Below are 22,304 nucleotides of genomic sequence, written 5' to 3' on the forward strand. Positions count from 1 at the left end.
TAAAAAGTTTCCATGTTAGGTGTTTCTAGGGTGCCAGCTAAGCGGGATTTTGAAGATAAGGGTGTTGTGTAGGTGTTTGTGTGTGTGTGAGAAACACACACACACACCCTTTCCGCTCCTTTTGCCCACTGGTAAAATCAAACCCTCCATTTAATTTGAGTGGAACCTCAGGAATTGCAAGACAAAGAACACAGCTTCCCCCCCATTAGTGTGGATGGCGCTAGCTGGCGGGGGGGAGAACCATAATGGAATCAGCTAGGTAAAAGCTGCCCTTAGAGGCACAGAGAGGCCAAGGGACTGTTCAATGTCACACTGGAAGTCAGTAGCAGAGCAGGGAATTAAACCTTGGCCCTTAAGTGCAGGGCTAGTGCTCTGACCACTGGAGCAGCCTTCCACTCCAAGCCCAGCCTCCCCATCACCTCATTGATGACAGGATGGGCCACAATGGGGGAGGGGGGAAAGAAAATCGAAGAGCCTCATAAACACCGAGTGCCATGCAAAGCGGTGAGCCAGTTTGCCAGTGATGTTAGGCAGGCTGTGACATACGTTTCGTTTGGTAAACACAAAACACATTTCCATTTTCAAATGCGGATTCCCCTTCCTTAGAGGTTTTTACGGCCCGGCTTGACAAAGCCCTGGCTGAGATGATTTAGTTGGGGATTGGACCTGCTTTGAGCAGGGGGTTGGACTAGGTGACCTCCTGAGGTCCCTTCCAACCCCGACAGTCTATGATTCTATGAGCCCTTTGTGGCCATATGTAAAACACGATCAGCCGCTTCATTAATCCACCGTTAGAGACGGAGGTCACGGAGATAAGGGCCTGTGCGCCCCGCAGTGAGTGTCCAAACTGTTGTTTAGCCTGGACTCGCTGCACTGCTGATCCTCACCACGAGGGGGCAACAGCGAACCCAGCTCCGGGCTCACACTATTGACAGTGGCTCCTTTATATTCCCCCCCTGCCCCCCGCAGAGGGAGCCTGCCACCCCCGACACGGCCCTGTGGGGGAGACGCACGACACAGGGGGGGTTGCCGGTGACAAGCACCCACGTGGCTGAATTCCCGGGGCTTGGGAAGAGCCCAGGGAGGGGGTTTCCCCAGGCTGCTCCACCAAGGGCCTGCAGAGCAAGAGACCCCCCCTGAGAAGGGCTAGAGAAGCCTCCTTCGCCAGCCCTTCCCACCGACTTCATTCGTGGACTGGGGCGGGGGGAGGGGAGGGGGGGTTCATGCCAAGGGCTGGGACCCTCCCTTCCACCCACACCTGACACCGCTGCCCAGATCACCCAAGTCGCTTGTAGCCTGCGACGCGTCCCCTCCCCCTTCCCCATCTCATCAAACCGACTGTTACTCGCCCAACGCCCAGGAGCATCGCTTACGAAAGATCGTGCTTTGGAGACGCTCCCTCCTATGGGACAGTGTTGAGAGAGGGGGAATTTGGAGATGTGCCCTGGGGGTGGGAACACCCATGGCGGGGTGCAGCAGCACCCTACGGAAGCTCTGCGCTTTGCTTCATTCCTCTCCGTCACTGGTTTGTTATTTAACGAACCGCAAGGTCGTCACAGGTCGGGAGCCCCCTAGGCCCAGCCCTGCCCCAAAGAGCTTCCAATTGCTGTCAAAAGTGAGAGATGGGGCCGTCAGTGAAACACTTCCCAGCCCTCGTTCTGTGCCCCACGCTGACCTGGCCCCCCAGGGTATTTATCCCCACACTCCCCCATGAGCTGGGACGGGTTATCATCCCCGTGCCACCAAGGGGGGATCGGAGGCACAGAGAGGCCATGTGACTATCCGAGGTCACACTGGAAGTCAGTAGCAGAGCAGGGAATTGGACCTCGGCCCCCTAAGTGGGGGGCTAGTGCTCTAACCACTGGACCAGCTTTCCACTCGAAGGTCAGCCTCCCCATCACCTGCGTGTGAGATGCTGACCGCCCCCCGCGCCCCTTGGCCAAGCTGTCAGTTTACCCCGCAAGCACCTGGGAGCTTTCTCCCATGCTGCCCCTGGTGCATAGAAAGAATCCAAGTAAACTTCACAGGACACGGCCCTGTCCTCCCAGCTCCTTCCGGGCTCAGGGCCTGCAAGGCACTCCCTATGGCTAGGACAGCTTGGGAGCACAAAGCATTGCTCATCACGCTGACCGGGACCGTCCGGCTGGCACCGTGGACTCCCTTCCCGGTCTCATCTCAGACTGGGGTTGCCAGCTCTCTGTGGTAAGGGCAGCCTTTTCAGTGCATGCTCGTATAAGGGCCCCGATCCTTGGCTGGACCCCTCCGCTCTGCAGTAACCCAGATAATCAAACCGAACAGCAGAACACGAGCCCAGGGCTGGGCGCTCCAGCCAGGCCACTGCCAAGGAGAAATACAGCCCCAGGTTTGGAGCATGGGGGTGATCAATGCCTGGAACGTGGGGGTGATCAATGCCTGGAACGTGGCGGATTTGCCAGTTCTTGGTGTCTTCAGATCCAGTCCGGCTGCCTCTCTAGAAGCTGCTTTAGCCCAGCCCCAGTTACTGGCCTCCCTCCAGGGAGCGATGAGGTGCAATCTAATCGCCTGTATTGTGCAGTGGTCAGACTGGATTGAGCTAAAGGCTCCCTTCTGGCCTCACAAACAATAAATCTCTGCACAATATTAGGAATGGAGAGGAGCAGGATCCCCAGCTCCCTGGGAATCTCCTACCCAGGAGTCAACCCACCCTTCTGGGGGGGGGGGACAGTGTGACAGGGTGTGGGGCCCCATCCAGTGCAGGGTGAGTGCACCCCATCCTTCGAGCTGCCCTCTACCTCAGGGCCACAAGGCCCAGTGGCCAGAGGCAACGGGGTGGCAGGCCACCATCCAGGGATGGGTGGCAGCCAGGGTAGGGGGTCCCAGCTCTCCCTGGTCCCAGACCAGGGCCCTGACAGCAGCAAGTTCACCACTGAGTCCGCAGGGATCCAGCCACAACATGCCAACTACACTCAGGACTATGGCTAATCCCTCCCCTGGGCTACTTCCTACCATGACTCCTGCAGTCATGGTCGGGGTGTCTTCACGGTCACCAGCCCGTGCTGTTCTCAGTAGCCATGAATCCCCTGGGGCATCAGCAGCTATCTGGGCATCTGCCAGAATCTCAGCACCTCTGGCTTCCACAGTTGGGGGCTGTAGTTGCTTTCAGAGTGGAGCTTGCAACATGCATCCGCCCTCTCCAGCAATCAGCCTGGATTTTCCAGGGTTGCTCCCTTTTATACTAGCACTTCACGTGGGGCATGCCCAGTAGGGATGTGGGGGCGTGGCTTCCTCAGCCCACCATGAGGAGTTAACTCTGTCCTGTCCAGTGCAGGCTGAGTGCACCCCCATAGCGACTGCAGCCATATTGCTGGAACATGAATACAGATGGGGGACGGGGGGGGGGGGTGTGCATATGAGTCCAGTCCAGTCTGCTCAACACAATTACAAAGGGCCCAGCCCCATGAGGTTCACAGTTACACCCTTCGCTCCCAAGGGTGCTAACGGGCACCTAGCATCTAGCAACTCAGGGCCTGCTGCGGCTCCCGTTGACTGCCAGGAGTGCAGGCAGGGTCAGGCCTGTGGGAGATGCTAAATCGGATCGGACCCGGGGGCCAAGTAATTCAAGTAATTCATGGCACAGAGGACAGTACAGAGCAATCCTAATGGGCAATTATGAAATAATCCTCCCCTGTGGGAAGTTTCTTCCTCACCCCACCAGTTAGTAGCTGGTAGTAGTTTGTGCCTGGTAGCAGGAAGGTTCATCTACTTAATCAGTGTTCTCACCTATCCTGCTAGGCTCCTTGTCTCACTGAGAGCCAGGGGTGGGGAGTTCCAAAGGTTAAACACCTGTTGTGCACCAGACTATTGATGGTTTTTGAATCTGCTGCCTTCCAGTTCCGTGGGACACCTGCTTGTCCTGGTCTTACGAGAGAGGCTGAAGAGCAGCCCAGGTTTGAGGACTTTGCTCCTCCATCAGCCCGGAGGAGCTGATGCAGCTGCAGAAGAGCACAATGGAGTCTCATCCGCTTCACACCTCAGCAGGGAAATGTCAGATCAGGCCCCGATGCTGCGAAAGGATCCACCCCACATGACGTCTCAATGACACCCAGACAGGCCTTGTGCCAGATCCAGGCCTTGAGTCAGACTCAGAACATGGAAATGTTCTAATCCTTCGGTTGGTGAGCAGCAGCACCCGGGCCTTTGGGTCCAGAGACAATACCCCTGACAGCATCTTTAAAGGGTCCTGGCTCTAGCCTGCTACCAATCCCGGTACCAAGGGGTGTATGGGGGAGGGATGCAAACAGAGGAGAGGGGAGTCATAAACCTGCAAGCGGTTTCACCTCCAGCCTCCTCCATTTTTTTCTGCCTCTGCCAGACCTGGTGCACCGGTGGGCTGGGTCTCCTGTGCCCCACCGGTATTTCTCTGGCTGTTCTGGGCACCGCCACCTGGGCTTCTCCAGGTATTTTATTCTCCGTGACCCACCAGGGTTTTACTGCACCACAGAATAGCAGTGGCCTTTTCCCCAGACAACCCTTCAAGAGGACCCATACGGCATTAAATAGCCAGATCCACCACACCCGTTGTACTGGGTACTTTATTAATTCAGAACACGGAATATACCATAAGAAGCTGGGGCCAGACACCCCCCGCACACACACTTACTCTGCTGCACGCACTGGCTGTCTGCACATTCACAGCTGTAGCAGATACAAGATCCATATCCTCCTGCTCCAAAGCCACAGGCCTTGGTCTTTTAAGGTCAGTAAGAATCCCTGTTAACAGTATAGGGCCTATGACCCATAGTTGGAGCAATTCTGAGTCCATCCAGGAGAGGGCCGCTGAGCACACAAGCACTAGCGAGTTCCTTACAACACAGAGGTTGTTTTAGTGAGCTCGAGAGGTGAGAGATTTGGGGCAGAAAGAGACCACCATCCTTCCGCTCTGTGTACTCCTGCCAAGTTAAGAGAGTCTGAGCACAGTGTATGAAAGACTGAGTTGGTCAGAGCATGAATAGTCCTTGCCTGATACATCAGTGTAGCTAATCTTCCTTCCCTTATTCCTCCCTGACACAGCAGCTGGCATGACGGATTAACCATAACCTGGAACATCAATGAGGATCCCACAGACAATTCATGCCTGCAAATAACACTAGTGGCCACCAGGTGTCACTGTTGCTCTTCAGAAAGGCTGGCAAAGGAGTACTTCTCTGGCAGTCAAAAAATAGAAAAAATTACCCTTAAAGGAGCCATGCAGCTAGTTCAGTGCCTGGCTAGCACTCATGGTCCGCAGCCTCCAGACCCAGCTGGGAAGCAGTCTCCTAAGTCCAAAAGCAGCGTGAAACTTAAAATCTCTTTAATTGTATTCCTTTAGGAAAACACTGGGGCCTGAAGCTACGCTGGGGGTGGCGCCCTCCCTGGTGGGCAGCCGGATGCTCTGGTAGCTGCTGCCATTCACCGGGACTCGGTTCCTGGAGTCCTTCACCCGCAGGCTGGCGCCCCTGGTAATGAGGTCGGCGTAGCCCTCCTTGTGGGAGAAGGCATAGCTGGAGCGCCGCTGCAAGGAGCCCCTGCGGAAGTGCGACTTCAGCTCCACGGTGCTCTCCGCCACCCGCGTGTCCCTGAAGCGAATCTTCTGCAGGGGGGCCAAGGAGAGAAACGTCACCACCACCAAAGGGAGAGAACACTCGGGCTGAGAGAGGCAGCTTGGCCCAGGGGTGAACGCACCAGCCTGAGAGATCTGGGGTCTGCCCCAGCCTCTCTGTCTGGCCTGGGACAAGTGTCTTCAGCTCTCAGGTTCCCATCTGTCACCTGGGCAGAGCAGGTCCCCTGCAGTGCAGGCTGGCTCCCTCCCACCCGGCCAGCGAGCAGAACCAGGGGAAGGCAGCCTCCCGCTAGCGCTGCTCAACCCGGAGCCTGAGGGGGACATCGATTCAGCTGGCTTTGCTTCTAGGCCAGTGGGGAGCCATCAGACCTACCCCCAACTAGGAGGGGAAAGCAGGGGGTGCTGGCAATGTATATTCCTGCTCCCCCAGGCACAATGGGGGTGAACGGGTAATGCTTGGCCATTCCCACCACAATGCAATGAGAAAAGGCCAGGAGATTTCAACTCCAATGAACATACAGGATCTTGTTGCCAAGGACGGGATGGCATCACACTGGCAATACAGAAAACCAAAGGGCCCTTTCATAGATGCCGTAGGACATGTCGAACAAGATCAGACTCCAGCCCAGCATCAGGGCTCCAATCATGGCCAGTACCTGACACTTCAGGGGAGCCTGTATCAATGTATCTTGCCGTGCCCGTGGTGGGTTGGCTCATTTCTTCCTGACCACCAAGGTGATCATCTGGTGCCCTGAAGCATGAGAGCGGATTGTCCTTACCCCAGCACGTACGGCAACAGCCAATCCCTTTAATAAATCCAGCCACACCCAGGCTAGAGACGTGCCTGCTCAGCGTGGCAATGGACCCTTCAAGAATAGCCCAGGGCCTGGATTGCGAGGGAAGGGCCTTCAAAGATGCTTGTCTCCCACCCCATCGCCCAGAGCCACACTTACATGCTGAATGGCGCTGGTGCCTGTGATAACGCGGAGCAAGCGGACGGTGAGGGAGGGGACGGTGTTCACCACCACACACAGCAGGATGACGGACAGGACATACGGATCGGTCAGGGCGTTCTGGGAGGCATCTGTCAATAGGACGCAGGCCAGGGTGAGTCACACAGGAGATGGGAAAGACCATAATGACTCTACCTATCTCCAGGGCCCGGTTGGCGGGGATAGAGGGTCTGAGACCGCACCCTGAGGCAACTGCAGCGTCCAATGCATCATCCCAGCTCACACGGCATCAGTACGCCGCTCTCCCAGCACAGCCCACCGGACCATGCGGAGGCAGGGATACAGCAGGAATGGATCAGTCATGAATTTAGGGCTCTGCCCAAGGCCAATGGGATCATGACTCAGATCCGCCGGGGAGAGAGGACTGGCATCTCCAAACACTCACAACACCCCCAGGATGTGGAGGGAAGCCTGGGTCCGACTTCCTGCTTCTGACACCGCTGAGCAGGGGGCGAGAGAGGAGGGCTCAGAATAAATGGGGCGGGAGTGGGGAGAGGGAGCGACCCCAGATGCGAGTCCCTCCACCATGGGGTCCCTGGGGGTGCCCTTACCTGGAAAGCGGAAGATGGTAGGGGCTTCTCTGAAGACCATGAAATTTTGAGTGAGGAAGGAGAAGAGGCAGAAGAACAGCAGGCTGCCTGCGACAGTCAGGAAGGACAGAATGGTCCAGAACTTAATGTCCATGATGATCTGTCCAGGAAGAAGCAGAACTGGCAGCCCGTTAACCCTTTAGACTCTGCAGCCAGCTCTGGGATTGAGTCCAGGAACCGGCAGCCTCCACTCCCCAGAGCTGCTCGCGTAGCCTTCAACCTAGGAGAGTTCTCCCAGGCCTTTGACACAGCAGGTGGGACTGGCCCCTGCGCTCGGCCCTGGCCTAATTCTTGGCCCGTTAACTCTCCTGCTGATTGCCAGGGGAGCAGTTAGGCCATGGCTGAGCGCTGAGGAAAGTCACTGCTGCCAAGTGAGCCAGTCCGGTTGGTGGTAGCAGGGATGGGCTCTAACGGTCAATGCAAGGGGGCACCCAAATCCAATTCGCCCTTTGGAAAACCTCCCTCCGCGCCGATTAGACCCACTCTGGAAAAGGCTGAGGGCGGGTCTACATCAGAGATGCAGCTCAGGCAGACATGCCCGGGGCAGCCTGGAGTGACCTAGTGCATAAAAACGCTGGGGCAGCCGCAGGGGTAGCAGGAGGGGAAAGCCGCCCCGAGGACACGCCTAGCATCTCAGCGGGGTTCGTCCTGGGGCGCTCACCCCTTCCTGCCACCCGCAGCACCAACTGCTGCACTTGCTCAATCAGAGCTCCTGCCGTTGGAAATTACACCTCCAGGGCCAGTGTAGCTGTTCCCTAAGAACACAGAGCTTGCCAGGGGGGCTTGTCTGGTGCTAGCAGAGTGCGGCCAGGGCTAGCAATGGCTGGGAAGTGTTGGTGTCACCCCCTGGCAGGGGTGTAACCAACAGGGGAGATCTCCAGCACTTCCCCTAACAGAACACGGGCTCATCTGGCTCATCTTATGTGGGGAGGGAGAGCTCAGTGGTTTGAGCATTGGCCTGCTAAACCCAGGGTTGTGAGTTCAATCCTTGACGGGGCCATTTAGGGATTTGGGGCAAAAATTGGGGATTGGTCCTGCTTTGAGCAGGGGGTTGGACTAGATGACCCCCTGAGGTCCCTTCCAATCCTGATATTCTATGATGATCTCCTAGTCTGGGAGGCTCAAAGGGGTTGAAAATGTTTTCGACAGAGGAGCCCACGAGGGAACGCCGTTTCACCAAAATCAAAACGTCCCACGGGGACGCGGTCATTTCAGTGACACTTTCTACGGGAAAAGACTAATGGGATCGTTTTGACTTTCTCGTTTCATTTCAATAACGCTGAAACATCTCCCTTTGCCACGGTCACAAGGGTTCAACTTCCTCACTTCAGTTTTACTTTTAGAGTACATGAAAAGTTCAGTGCTAGTGTCACATTTAACATTAGACGTGTCTATGGACTCGGATGCACTGAGGCTGGAAATGAGAAGGTTTCCAGCCGTCAGAGGGAGGTTCTGGAACCGCCTTTTAAGAGGAGCAGAGGGGGCAAACATCCGGAGCTGGCGATGTTTATGAATGGGGTTATTTGCTGGGCTTCCTGCAACAGCATGGCCTGGAATCAATCCACAGACAGTCCCTCCCTAAGTTCCTATATTTAATATACTAGAGTTGAAACGAGCAATAACCAGTAACGTGGAAATGACACGTCTGTACTTCTCAACCCCAAGTGTTGGACCGTTACTGGAACGAAACGTTTCGCTGGCCCTGACTAGAAATGTTCTCCGGATTTTCATTCCAGGGGAAATGCTGGTGTTTCACTCCGATCCCGAATGAACCGTTTGCCCAGAATTCTGGGTTCCAAACAGCTGTACAAAGCAGCTTCCTAACCCGGTGCCTCCTGGCTGCAAAACAGCCTCTTCTTCCTCGCCAGAGCCAGCCCCTTCCCCAACTCACGCCAGCCCCCCGTGATGGCCCATGCCAAGCCGAGCCAATCTCCCTTCAGACTGCTGCGCCTCCCCCCACGTGGCCAGTGGCTGTCTCCAGGGAACCCGTCCAGCCACAGATGGTTAGAACCGACCAGGCCAGCTTCAGCCCTTGACTCTGGTGGAACGACACCCGTTTGGTCCCCGTGTGTCAAGGCCTGGAAACTTGGGGTGCTTTTTAGGCCAACAACCTCAACAGTAGCCCACATGGTGCTGCTCAAGGTCCTACATCTGCTGAGATGCTGCTCCAAATGAGGCGCAGTTTATCCACTTCTGCCCTGCTACATTTGTCCTGGAGGGTGCCCCCCCCCACCCCCGGCTCCTTGCTCTGAGATGGGGCAGGGGAGCCCGTGGCTCACCTCAGCAAGGACAGACAGGAAGGCCGAGGTGGCCACTGTTATGGCGAAGGACTGGTAATCGCCGACAACCCTGCTGCCGACCCTGTCTTCGAAGGCCCACAGGGCAATGAAGAAGCTCCCCAAGGAGGTGACGGTGCCATGAAGGAGGGTCACGCAGAAGACCCGGTAGTTGAAGAGCTCGTCTCTCTGGCCCACTTTGTAGAGTTCGGGGAATTTCAGGCTCTTCTCCGCGCTCACATCCTGCCGAGCAGCCAGAAGAAAGGGAGATGGGGGTCTCTGACATGCAGATGCCACCCACATTAATGAGGTCACCCTCCCAGCCACGTTACACGCACACGTGATGAGCCTGGGGTGAGGAGGAGCCCACCCACATGAGCTTGGTAGAGGGGGGAGGAGATATAAAGGAGGGGCCGGTGGGGGAGCCAGCCATCCACCCACATGTGCCGGAGGGAGGGCATGAGAGTTTGCGGTACTGCAGCACCAGGGACACATGTGCAGTCTCTGTGTGTGGCCTTCATACACAGCTAGGAGCTCAGAATGCTGAGGCCTAGATCCCAGACCCCAGCAGATGGAGGAGAAGCAGGCTGAGAGGCACAGGGGAGATGGAGCGCAGCCCCCGCTCACAAACGGGGTGGCGTGAGCCCTTGCTACCATTTCCTAGTGGGGAGAGGTTCAGAGGCATGGAAGTACCATGCACAATCTGATCAAGGACACTTAAGAGGGACACCGCCAGGCCTGAAGGTAGACTGGGCCCTGCCTCAGCACAGTGGGGTGGACTAGATGACCTCTCAAGGTCCCTTCCAGCACGACCTTTCTGAGATTCTAAGTCCCATGGAGCATCTTGGAGGAAAGAAAGATGGAAAGACCGAGCCAGCGACGCTGCAAAGAGCTGACCCCTCCTTGGAGGGTCCATAACCAGGTTGACTGTGTCCTCCTCAAAAGTGACCCGCAAAGGGAAAGATCTGAGTTTGTGCCCTGCTTTGCTTCGCTAAGATTGCCAGTCAGGAGACTTGAAAGGTGCTTTTCAAAACAAGGTGGGGGGTTTCTGCCTGGCTGTTCACTTTAGGAAATTTCTGCTTTTTCTGGCGGTCTCATAGGAAGACCAAGAAATGGGGATGAGGAGTTTTCTTGGCCCTTAACTGAAGGTGCAGGAGGTGCTGAATCTTTACCATAGAGCGCTTTCCTCCCAACAGCTGGTTAGGTGTTTGAGTTAAAGAGAGTATCAACCAAAAGCAACGCATGTTACTCAGTCCAGGTGCGATTTTCAGACTCCCATTGATGTCAGTGAGCATGGATTTAGGATGGCACTGAGGGTTTCTGGAAATCCCTCCTTCTGACCGCAATTCCCTTCCCTAATCACCCAGGGTCCGTTTCCTTGGCTCTTGCCCTGTCGTGCCCGGCTAGCTTCTCAGGCAGCTGCAGAGCTTCTCAGGAAAAACAGGGGAGGCAAGACCTGACATCGGAATATAGCGCCGGATTAATCCCCCAGCGTCCGGCCGGTGGCCCCACCCTCCCACTCTGCCTGCCCAGAGGCCCCTTCCCTGCTCAGCCTCTTCCCCCAAGGCCCCGCCTGCCGCTCGCAAAGGGGGGAGGGACAGAGAGGAACAGAGGGGTGGGAAGGGGGAAAAGGCCATGAGGGGGCAGGGCCTTGGGGCAGAGCGTGGGCGGGGCCTCGGGGGAAGAGGCCAAGAGAGGATGGGGCCTCAGGGTGGAGCAGGGGGGTGGGGCCCCTTCTGCATGTAGGCCTGGCGCCATGGGCGTCACTGTGAACCGGGTACTATCAGAACGTAAAAACAAGCAGGAAAAAAATTAGGGAAAAAAATCAAAAACATTTCAGTCTTTGTTTGTAAGCCAGGTAAGGGCACTAAGCCAGCATCAGCCATGTCCTTTGCAGGTCACCTTTAGCAGGGACTAATCCATCCGTGGTGGAAAGAAGTGTAAACGTCTAAAACACGAGTAACATTGCAACCAGCGTTTGCTATTTAAACCAGAGACAGCGAGGGTCACCCCTGCACCTTCCTGTGAGATACACACTGGGGAACTACGATGCCCAGGAAAGGAGGGATTATGGGAGCTTGATCCCATGATTCCCCTGGTGTTCCTGGGATATCTTACGATGCCAATCCCAGAGTGCACTGCTGCTGGGAGCTGAGCTGGCCTCTCTGGGATACACACGCAGAGGCCATTGTGGCTGGATAGGCAGGGCAGAGGGCTAGCATGCATAATGTGCAAATGTGCTAGCATGCATAATGTGCAGGGGTATTTAATGGGATTGAACACAGTCAAGTGTGGGCAGGCAGATCCCCACACGATGCAGACCCACTGAAGTCAGCGCCAGAGACACTGATTTACTGCAGCTGAGCAGCCTGCTCACAATCTGCGCTACGCAATGGCAAACACACGTATTCGATCCAAAGAATGGGTGGAATGAACCAAGGACCCCCACCCCACAGCCCGGCTGCAGGGCTGTCCCTGGCAGCATGCAGCAAGATGGAAAACGTTACCTGTTCCATCAGTCCCATGGAGAGCACGGGGTAGGCAGTGTAGAACACATTGTAGAGTGCAAGGAACCAGCCCTCATACAAAGGCTAAAGGGGGAGAGATGGGAGAAAGCAATCAGCACAAACCCAGACAAGAGGGACGTAAGAGGAGTCTCATGGGCCCCACAGCCAGAGGGATCTAAAAGAGTCTGATCCAGTGTTCACTGCAATCAGCACCAAGTCCCAGTGGACTCTGGATCAAACCCAAAGTGCCTGCAAATCTGTAGCAGAATGGAGGTTGTGCACTAGCTTCTGACACATTTAAAAAATTAAGGATTAACTATGAAATTGACGAGACAGTGCAGCCAGAGGCCCCAGGGTTGTATGATCTGAGACTGGTCTCCATTTCCTTTATCCTGGTCCTAAATGTTTAATTTTCAATTTGCCGCAGCATGCTGGACTCAAAGGCAGAAGTGGTTGGTAGAAGTTGTCAGTGGGGGAGGCGGCGGGTTTGGCCTCTGGGAAGGCGTGAGACGTCGTTTGGCTTTGTGGGATTAGCACTTTAGCTGGATCAGGATTAAGAATGTTGGTACATAAATGGTCATCACTAGGTTTCAGAGACAACACACCCGTTGAGCTGAATGGGGCAGCTCTCACTTCTCAGAGCTATTGTTTCAGACTCCCTGCGGGCCTCACTGCATCAACGGGCTCTTTGTTCATGTTTGGGAGGTTTTCTTCATGACCATAAGAGCTAGAAATTTAGCTCAAGGTTTTTGAAGGGACTAGTGGTTTTGGGGGCCCAACCTGAGACCCCCTCAAAGGGGCCTGATTTCCAGAGGGCGGGTGCCCAGCCCTTGCTGAAAATCAGGACCCTCTGCAGCATCCCAACCTGGGCACCCAAAGTTCAGGAGTCATTTTTGTAAACTTCGGCCTTATTGTTTTCCAGTGGAAGCAGAGATTCCTAGTGGACAATTCTGTAGCAGATGCTGAATGCTGTAGAAACTCCAGGGCCACATGGAACCCTGGGCACAACCTGGCCTGGATTTCTGTGCCCACCTGGAATGGATTCAGGGAGGCTTTCACCCCAAGGGGATTTTTCACTGCTGAGATGTTGCCCGTGGGTACCTTTGCTGGATGGTCAGTCAGCTGCCTTCCAGGTCTAACATTTAGCCCACTCCAGAAACTGTCCTGGGTCACCTTTCCATACCGGCAGCAGAGTAGTAAAGCAACAAAGCCAAGTGCCCTGTTACAGCAAAGCTGGGCAGCGCAGAAAGGGGCACATTACCAGGACAGAGACAAAGGATACACGTCCACCCCGTCGCAGGTGCTAGTGATGCCAGCCTCAGCCATGGCATGACAGCCCATCCTTTTGTGAGGAGAGGGAAAGGGCTGGCTAGGGTGGCAAAGGGTAGGAGGGGGAGAGAGGGTGCACGACGTGACCACACCCTCCCAGCACAGCCAGGACTGCAGCCTGACCTGGGCCGTGAAGCCGCTGTAGAAAGCAAACCAGATCTGCACCATCATGCCGGCGAAGGTCTTGTAGAAGAAGTAGCGGAGGAACTTGCAGATGCGCAGGTAGGACCAGCGGCCATGCACGAGCAGCAGCCGCTGCAGGTAGCGGAACTGGGCCAGGGCATAGTCGCTGCACTGGACAGCCTGCATCCCCTCCTGCCCGCTAATTCCAACCCCAATGTCAGCCGCTGGAGAGGAAGAAAGAGAGAGAGGCAGGGCTTAAGGGCCTCAGGGTAAACACTATACACGTCCCCAGGTGGGGAAATCAGCCCAGGTCCTGCGGGGTTGGGTTAGACTGCTTCGACTGACCTGCGTCTGCCCTGAGACCTAGCCCCTGCGGGTGAGCTCAGGACCGATCAGCAACAAAAGGGGAACCCCAGGGCCACCTGGAGGGGCACGGATTCAGCCTGTGGCTGTAACATACTGGCAAAGTGGCTTGGCCACTAGAGGAGAACAGCTCACGACTGTTACCATCTGACAGAGTCACCCCTCTAACTCGAGTGACCGTGACCTGTGCTGAGCTGCAGAAGGCTACAGGGTGAAGTCCGGCTGATGACTTGTGGGAGGGGTTGCTATCCAGGGAGCCGGAGAAGGTAGGAGCCTGCATGGAGGAGGTATCTGTGCTGAGCATGCAGGGCTCCCTGAGCACACACAATCCCCAACCCGCCAGCTTGAGGCCTCACTCTTGATCATGTTCACGTCGTTGGCTCCGTCCCCGATGGCCAAGGTGATAGCACTCCGGTGCCTCTTCACGAGCTGCACTACGAGGGCTTTCTGCTTGGGGGTGACCCGGCAGCAGATCACGGCCTGGCAGCAGGTGGCCAGGTCTACAAAAGCCTTCTCCACCAAGCTGTCTGCCACTGGCTGGGTCTGAGCCTTGCAGCAGACCAGCCGCGCCCAGAAACCTTCCTTCCTCTTCACCTTCTCCGCAGTGCCCAGGACTTTCTCCTGAGGACAGAGCAGAGACACATGAGATGGCCTCAGACCAGCGGCGCCCCAGGGGCAAGGGGTGCTAGCCCTGTGCCCGAGCCAAACCCCACTTGGCTGGTGGGGACGGGGGAGGATGATTATGAGGTTATGAGGCTAAGGACCGAGAGTTAGGACTCCTGGGTTCTATTCTCAGCTGCAACACCAAGTCTTTCCGCAACCTCCAGAGAGTCACTTCCTCTAAAACAGGGTAAGAATTGCCCACCATAAAGCAGAAGGGCTAGATTTTCCAAAGTGACCCCGCAATTTAGCAACGTGAGGCCCACGAATGTACAATGGGATCTGTGCTTCTAAACCCCTTGGGCACTTTGCAAACTCTCCCCCTCATTCAGCAAGCATTTTGAGACCCTCAGACTGGAGGCACGATAGGAAGCACAAAGTGTCCAATCCACAAGCCACTGCCAGCATCTCCTTTAAATGTCTCTTCAAGACCCCCTCTCCCCTGCTGCCGAGGAAAAATCTGCCAGGGACCGGTGGTTGGAGGGGCTGCTGGACACTTACGTTATTTATTTACAAAAAGAAAAGGAGGACTTGTGACACCTTAGAGACTAACCAATTTATCTGAGCATGAGCTTTTGTGAAATTTGTTAGTCTCTAAGGTGCCACAAATACTCCTTTTCTTTTTGCGGATACAGACTAACACGGCTGCTCCTCTGAAACCTTTATTTATCTAGTTTTTTTAATTGCTAGTGTCTATAAGCATGAGTTAGATTGGCCTCCCTCTTCCTCATCCCCACCCCTCCGCTCTTCTTAAAGCGTGAACTCTTCAGGGCAGGGCCAGGAGCCACGCCTTCTCGTGTGTTCGGAGCATCACCAGCACAATGCTGAGACTGATTGGAACCGCTTGGTGCTACCGTCATATAAATGTTTGGTAAACATAACTACATTTGGCTTCCTTCCATTTCCGCTGCAGGGCCCGGTGGGGCCAGACCCATCTTCACTTCCAGCCCTAAACTGTTGGCTGGCATTGCTGTGCATTGCTAAACAGCTGCAGTGCTGCGCCCCAGAGGGAGCTGCATTCCAGTGGCAGGTGGGGTGATCCTGGGATCATTCGGGACAGGGAGGATTTGCATAAATTAAGCAATAACCTTGCGTTCGCCATGGGCCCCACCCCAGAATCCACGCAGGGCACTTGGGGTTGGGTTCCTGGGTTCGATCTCCCCCAGGCTTCGCTTAGGCTGTTTTTACCCCCTGCTTTCCTCCCTGCTGGACTCCAGTGAGATAACTATGGTCCATCTGGCACTGCACAGCAAAGGGGAGGGAGCGGCGAAGCATCACCTACCAGGAAGTCTCCGGTGACGACTAAGGCCATCTTCCCCTGGTGCAAGCCCCCCGAGTGCTGCTGGAACCTGCACAGGGCTTCCCTACTGCTGCCCAGGTTGTTGGTGCTCACCCAACAGGCTTCCAGCATCTCACTGTGCAAGAAAGGGGCAGGGAGGGGATGGAACGTGGGGTCAAAGCCAAGGCAAGCCCGGGGGCCACCCAGGGGAGGCTGGGCAGCTCTGGGCATAGGCTGCTGAACCTTCCACGTCTACACCCACACTAGCTGTGACTGTAACCTGGCAGCCAGGGTGGTCTGAGCTGCAGGGGAGACCAGCCACCCCAAGTATTACCCAGGGAGGGGATTGTACTTGGCTGGCGAGCCCCTCCCACCACTCCAGCGACACCTCTCTGCTTCGCACAAGGGCGCCATCGGAGCCAGCCGGGGTCCATCTCCCCGAGCGGGGAATTCACCTTCCCGCTCCAGGGCGGACGTCCGCGTCTGAAGTGCTCCCCCGTGGGAAGGCAGGCGATGGCTGCAGTTCCTAGTCGGCACGATGCCCCCTTCTCCAGAATCAGCCCCCTGCCTGGCACGCAGCCCCGCCCCGAACAGGCCATGCAGACGTAACTCCTAGCCCCTGGGGAAGGGGTGGCTGGGCGTTATGTGGGCTCATGGGGTAGGAGCCCTGTGGCTGCTTTTCCTGCTCACGTTCTGCAGGAGAATAGTGGGCTTTAGTCTCCAGGGGGGCTGCAGGTTGAGAGTGAGGGGCATCGCAGAGCTGTGGAGTGGGGGGGACCCCAGTGCTGGGATAGCAGAGGGCTGGGGGGGGGAGTGAGGGGCATCGCAGAGCTGTGGAGTGGGGGGGACCCCAGTGCTGGGATAGCAGAGGGCTATGGGGGGGGGAATGAGGGGCATCGCAGAGCTGTGGTGTGGGGGGGACCCCAGTGCTGGGATAGCAGAGGGCTGGGGGGGGGAGTGAGGGGCATTAGCAGAGCTGTGGAGTGGGGTGGGGGGACCCCAGTGCTGGGCTAGCAGGGTGCTGAGGGATATTGTCAGAGCTCTGGAGTTGGCAGGGAGCCCAGGGCTGGGCTAGCAGGGGGCTAGCTGGGGTCAGGACTGAGGGGAACTGGCAAAGCTTGGGGGGGCTGGGGGGGCTGGGAGGAGCCCAGGGCTGCAATAACAAGACAGAGGCTGGAGATGCTCTACCATGGCTCTGAGTGTGGCTCCTATCACCCAGTGAGCGCTTCATCTCCCGCCTGCCACTCCACAAGACAGGCCTTGGGAGGGGCCGGGAACCCACTCACCAGATCTCCTTCTCCTCCAGGATCTGCATGTCGTCCGAGAGCAGCCGGCAGGCGAAGCCAATGTTCACCGCTGTCTCTGAAACGCACAAGTCACCAAGCTGCGGCTACAACAGGGGCCCCCTGGCAGCAGGGGAATACCCCAGCACTGTCCCCACTCACACTCCTAGCGCTTGCTATGCCACTCCCAGCATGGCTGAGCAGCTGCCACTTGCATGGGCAGCAGGAGACATAGGTTCTAGTCCTGCTCTTGCTGAGTGACCTTAGGCAGGTTGCTCCCTCTGCCTCAGTTTCCCCCTCTGTACCCATGGAAAGTGCTACATGTTACTGTCCCAGAAAGAGACCAGCAATGCAGAAGAAATTCAGGGAAGTGGGGGCCCTTGTAGGGGAGTATCCTGCCCCAAGCAAGAACAGGGGGTTCTAGTCCAGCTTTGAGGTTCCATGTGGCTCGTACCTTGTTTATCTCCAGTCAGCACCCACACTTTAATGTTCCCCTTTTTTAGCAGCTGGATGGTCTCGGGGACCCCATCTTGCAACTTATCCTCAATGGCTGTGGCTCCAAGGAGCTGGAGAAGGAGGACCGCAGGAGGGTTTAATGATCTGTGCACGCAGGATGGAGTGAGGTGGAGCAGGATGGGAAGGGGACCAGGATTCAGGGGTGGGGCTTGCTCCCTGGTCTACCCACCCACCCAGAAATGATCTCTCCATCACAGTTCTCCTTGCCACGTCCTGCAGACTCCAGCCCAGGTGGGGACTGACCAAAAGCCATTCCCAGCTGGTGGCTGTTCGGTGGCCCCTACATGAAATGAGTTGGTGGATTCTCAGCCCAGTCTCCAGGGGGCAGATGCCCAACATCACAAAAAACAGCCATGACGACTGACCTTGCTGTGGGCAGAGGGCCATGGAGACCAAGCGTCCCTCTCCCTCCTCCAGGTAGGCCCTGCAGGTCAGCATCAAGCAGGGGAGGCCTTTCTCCCTAAGCCCTACGCTGGCAAACTGTGGCACCATCAAGACCCGTGGAGTCACACCTGGGGTAAGACTCTGCAACAGCCATGCCAAGCCAGCCCTGGATCCTGCCTCCTCCCTCCCCTACCAGGCCCCCACTGAGTTCTCGGCCCTCAGAGAGCCTGATCCTACCTGGAGATCCTGCTCCATCTCCTCGTACACCTTATCCAGCTCTTGGGCACGATTCTGCAGCAAGACACTGGCCTCATGGTGCTTCTTGCTCCACTCAATGTAGTCCTCCTCCTTTACCTCCTTGCTGGCCAGGCACAAGGTCCTCAGGGTCTCCTCTGCGAAGCTCTGCAGAGGGGACAGACGGGAATACAGCAGGCAGGTCAGTTACACTGCAGCTAGATCAGCGTTAACGAGGCGACGGTGGCCGTCACATGACTGCCACCACATCACCACTGCCAGCTGCAGTGCTGAGACCTCTAGGAGGCTGCTCAGGTACAGTAACTCCTCACTTAGCGTCCTCCCGCTTCACGTTGTTTCAAAGTTACGTCAATTAGGGAACATGCTCGTTTAGAGTTGTGCAATGCTCCCTTATAATGTCGTTTGGCTGCCTGCTCTGTCCACTGCTTGTAAGATTTTGTGGAAGAGCAGCGACTTTACAAGGGCGCACTGCACAAGTTCCTCTTCTCCGCTTCCTCCCCCTCCCTCCCAGCGCTTCCCCCAGCTTCCCAGCGCTGCATCTCCGCTGCTCCCGCTCCTTCCCCCTCCCAGAAAGTCCTAAGCGCGAAGTGCTGGGAGGGAGGGAGAGGAGCAGGGAAGCGCCCCGTCTCCGCTCCTCCCCCTCCCACCCAGAAAGTCCTAAGCGCCACCAAACAGCTGTTTGGTGGCGCTTAGGACTTTCTGGGGGCGGGAAGGAGTGAGGATGCGGCGTGCTCCGGAGAGGAGGTGGAGTGGGGGTGGGAAGAGGTGGGCCTGGAGTGGAGTGGCGACGGGAAGAGGCGGGTCTGGAGCATCCCCCAGCAAAGTCAGCCCCTGTTCTTCTCCAGGTAAGCTGCCACTGCTGCTGCGAAGGTGCTTCCTAGCGTCCTTGTCTGAAGCGGGCTGTGCCTGCGTGAGGTAAGCCGGGGCACTTCCCAACCACAGTACAGCACAGTATAGTCTATAATGCCTTTTGTCTGGCCCCCCAAAATTTCCTTGGAACCTAACCCCATGCATTTACATTAAATCTTATGGGAAAACTGGATTCGTTTAACATCTTTTCACTTAAAGTTGTGTAAGCAGAGTCAGGATGAGCTCCACCCTGACATCTGGTGGTGAGGTGTGGCAAGTTGTGGAAAAGAACTTCAGGGGCTGATCTCATTTGCATAGGCACACCCACCCCGCCTAGAATGAGGCCATAGCTGCCCAAATGGTCACTTTGGCTGCTGTGGGATCCCCAGCATCTCTGTTATTGGGGCAGGAAGAATAAATTGTTATTACCCTGATTATGGGAACTGTGCTTGGAACTGTACTGGGCCTTTTGTTATGATGGAGGGACTCGCCATCAACTAAGTAGCACTCGCTAGGCAAGGGTCATGGGTTCCAAAACTCTGTGAATTGAGAGAGGTTGGGGATAGGTATTTATACATGATGGCATAGTGTCCCTCCCCCTGTGAGGGCTTTACAGGCTAATTGCACTTCTTCCTCTCTCCACTGTAGAATATCAGAGCTAATGTTGATTCCATTAGGAGTCTAGTTACAGGCTGCTGAGCTGAGTTCACTTTGGGCTAATGGTGCACCAGCGCTAAGGCTCCCCTCCTACAAGCTGAAATCACAAAAGAGCTAAAAACTGACTAAGAGCTGAAATCACTGAGTGTTGTGTTAAGTAGTGGGGGAGCCTGACTATATATTGTGGAGCAGTTTGAGGGAGGGCTGGAGCAGCTTGTGGACCGGCTGGTGGAGCAGTTCATGGGATAGTAGGAGCTGCTTGTGGGGAGCGGAGCGGAGCGGAGCCGTTCATGGTCCGGCTAGCGGAGCAGTTCATGGGACGGTGGGAGCTGCTTATGGAATGCTGAGCAGAGCAGTTTGTGGACTGGCTGACGAAGCGGAGCGAAGCCCTGTGGAGCTGTGGGGCAGTCAGCTTCAGATATAAGGTGCCCCCTTACCTCTTCTTCCCCCCCCCCATCTCCACCCAGGTTGGGAGGTAAAACTCTGCAGATAAACTTTCGAACTCTGGGGCTGCCCTGACCAGGGACAGAGACTTCTGGGCCTTGGGACTTCGGGTGATTTGGGGTTGCTGGACTCAAGAACCCAAGGGAAAGGACATGCCCCAATTTGCTTGGGGTGTGTTTTTGCTCATGGGTTGTGTTATTAATCCTGTTCGTGGTGTTTCCCCAACATAATGCCACATTGTTTATCTCTGTTATTAAAAGGCTTTTTGCTACACTCAGACTCTGTGCTTGCCAGAGGGGAAGTATTGCCTCTTGGAGGCACCCAGCGGAGGTGGTATATATTTGTCCCAGGTCACTGGGTGGGGGCTCGAGCCGGTTTTGCATTGTGTTATTGGAATGGAAGCCCTAGATACTGAACCCAGCCCTTGTTGCTGCCAACTCTGACGGGCAGAAGGGTTACAGTTGCATTTTTCAGGAACAAAACTACAACGTTAAGTGAGGAGTTACTGTACAACAGGATGCTCCAGAGGTCCGTGCTGAAGGACCCTTCTGACCCCACCGGCGTCTGAACAGCCTGAGTCAGGCCCCAGAAAATCACGAGCGTGGCTCCAAAGTCATGAGATTTTTTTAACCAGTAACTCTGGGGTTCTCTTTCATGTGCCTTCTGGGTCTGAGCCTTCAGGGCCCCGTTTTCAAGCTTTTATCCGCAACCAGGAAGACCAGAAAAACTTCTTCTTTTTTAAATGAAAGCGGAGCTTCTCCAGTGGCAGATTAGCCACTGGGCAACAGGGCCCATGACCAGGGGCCCTAGCCACTTGTGGGGGCCTGGAAATATGGGCACCCCCATACCCCGACCCGCTCCGCCTGGCACTCCTGCCAGGAAGCGAGGTCAGCACACAGGGACTTGCCCTGCTCCACCCACCTGGTGCTCTTGCCAGGGACCAGGGGAAGCCCCTGTGCCCCGACCCTGCTCCCCAGCAGGAGTGCCAGCCAGGCGGAGCCAGGGAAGGCCCCACGTGCAGACCCCACTCCCGGCGGGGGTGCCGGGCACGGGGATGGGGCAAGCCCCCACACCCCGACCCCATTTCCCCAGCACAAGCGTGGGGAGGGGGGACTGCAGGCAGAAGAGTTGAGGAGGGGCCCCCACTTGCTCTGGCCCAGGGCCCGACAAAAGCTTAATCCGCCTCTGAGTGTCTCCGCTAATCACATGACTCCTGGAGCCGGGAAAACACCAAATACCACGAGAGCTGCCATAAAGTCACAAGAATTGGTGATGCTGCTGTCAGAGTTCCAGGGTAACTGCACCTGTCACCCCTGGACATGGACGCACCGGGGGGAGCCAGGAGCCAGCTCTGGGGAAGCAGGAGCAAACTGGCAGAGGCTTCTAGGCCTCGATTGCACTGGCAGCTTTGGGGCCCTCATACCATGCGCGGTTGAGACATTAGGCTGAATCAAATCACATGGAGCTAGGGAGACAGCGAGAGTGAGATCACACCCGGGCCGCAGGGAAAAAGAGAGAGCACTAGCAGCCGTAAGCCCACCCCTTCTAGGGCTGGTCCCGCACTCACATCCAGTGCCAGCTGGGTGAAAGCCCTGGTAGGCCCATCTTCATGCAGCCTCTCTAGGATCACCACGTCCGCCCCCTTCGTGTAGAGCCGGATCTTCCCCTCGGGGTCTCTCACTGCGGGGAATGAGCCTGCTTAACCACGGAGCACTCTGCGTCTCCCCCTGCCCTGCGGCCCCTCCCCGGCTGCCGAGGAACCTGGGGGCGGAGGGCAACACCATGGGGGTTGGGGAGACATGGCAGCGAGCAGACGGTGCCGCCCTGAGATTATTTCCTCCACTGGCAACGCAACGACATCACCCGAGTTACTCCTGATTGTCGCTGGCGGGGCAGGGGGGAAATGGGTCCCAGGGACCCCTCTTTGCTCCGATCAGTCTCCTCCAATGGGGCAGCCCCTTTCTGGCTATCTCGGCCCTTGAAGTGGCAGCTCACAGACCCCCGCACCCTTAAAGGCCAGGTTTGCATAAAGGCACCAGAGGCGACCAGCAAAGCGAAGGGAGACTCTCAGGGCTGGTTCTCGGTGGCCTGGCGCCTTTTGCCCCACCGCACCCCCTAGGATGACCGCTGAAAAGTGCCACTCCCATTCGGAGGTCTTCACAGGTGGGAGCGATGCTGCCCTCCAGCGGCTGGGCACG

At 56.5% G+C, this 22,304-nt stretch overlaps 1 protein-coding gene across 1 annotated transcript in view; it reads right to left on the reverse strand.

Annotated features, from left to right (window-relative positions):
• Positions 1–4,576: 4,576 nt before the first annotated feature.
• The window catches only part of ATP8B3 (ATPase phospholipid transporting 8B3), a 44,119-nt gene continuing 26,391 nt past the window's right edge, over positions 4,577–22,304 (reverse strand). Inside the window, exons 16-27 of the mRNA XM_084614435.1 lie at positions 21,674–21,786; positions 18,139–18,303; positions 17,456–17,567; positions 17,005–17,080; positions 15,722–15,854; positions 14,136–14,400; positions 13,417–13,640; positions 11,965–12,048; positions 9,461–9,700; positions 7,143–7,281; positions 6,532–6,662; positions 4,577–5,608 (exon numbers count right to left, since the gene is read on the reverse strand). Of these exons, the coding sequence (XP_084470561.1) occupies positions 5,330–5,608; positions 6,532–6,662; positions 7,143–7,281; positions 9,461–9,700; positions 11,965–12,048; positions 13,417–13,640; positions 14,136–14,400; positions 15,722–15,854; positions 17,005–17,080; positions 17,456–17,567; positions 18,139–18,303; positions 21,674–21,786 (1,961 nt within the window). The 3' untranslated portion in view covers positions 4,577–5,329. The remainder of the gene's footprint in view (positions 5,609–6,531; positions 6,663–7,142; positions 7,282–9,460; positions 9,701–11,964; positions 12,049–13,416; positions 13,641–14,135; positions 14,401–15,721; positions 15,855–17,004; positions 17,081–17,455; positions 17,568–18,138; positions 18,304–21,673; positions 21,787–22,304) is intronic.

Source organism: Lepidochelys olivacea, assembly GCF_965140295.1.
Source record: "Lepidochelys olivacea isolate rLepOli2 genome assembly, chromosome: 25".
Classification (NCBI taxonomy): Eukaryota; Metazoa; Chordata; order Testudines; family Cheloniidae; genus Lepidochelys; species Lepidochelys olivacea.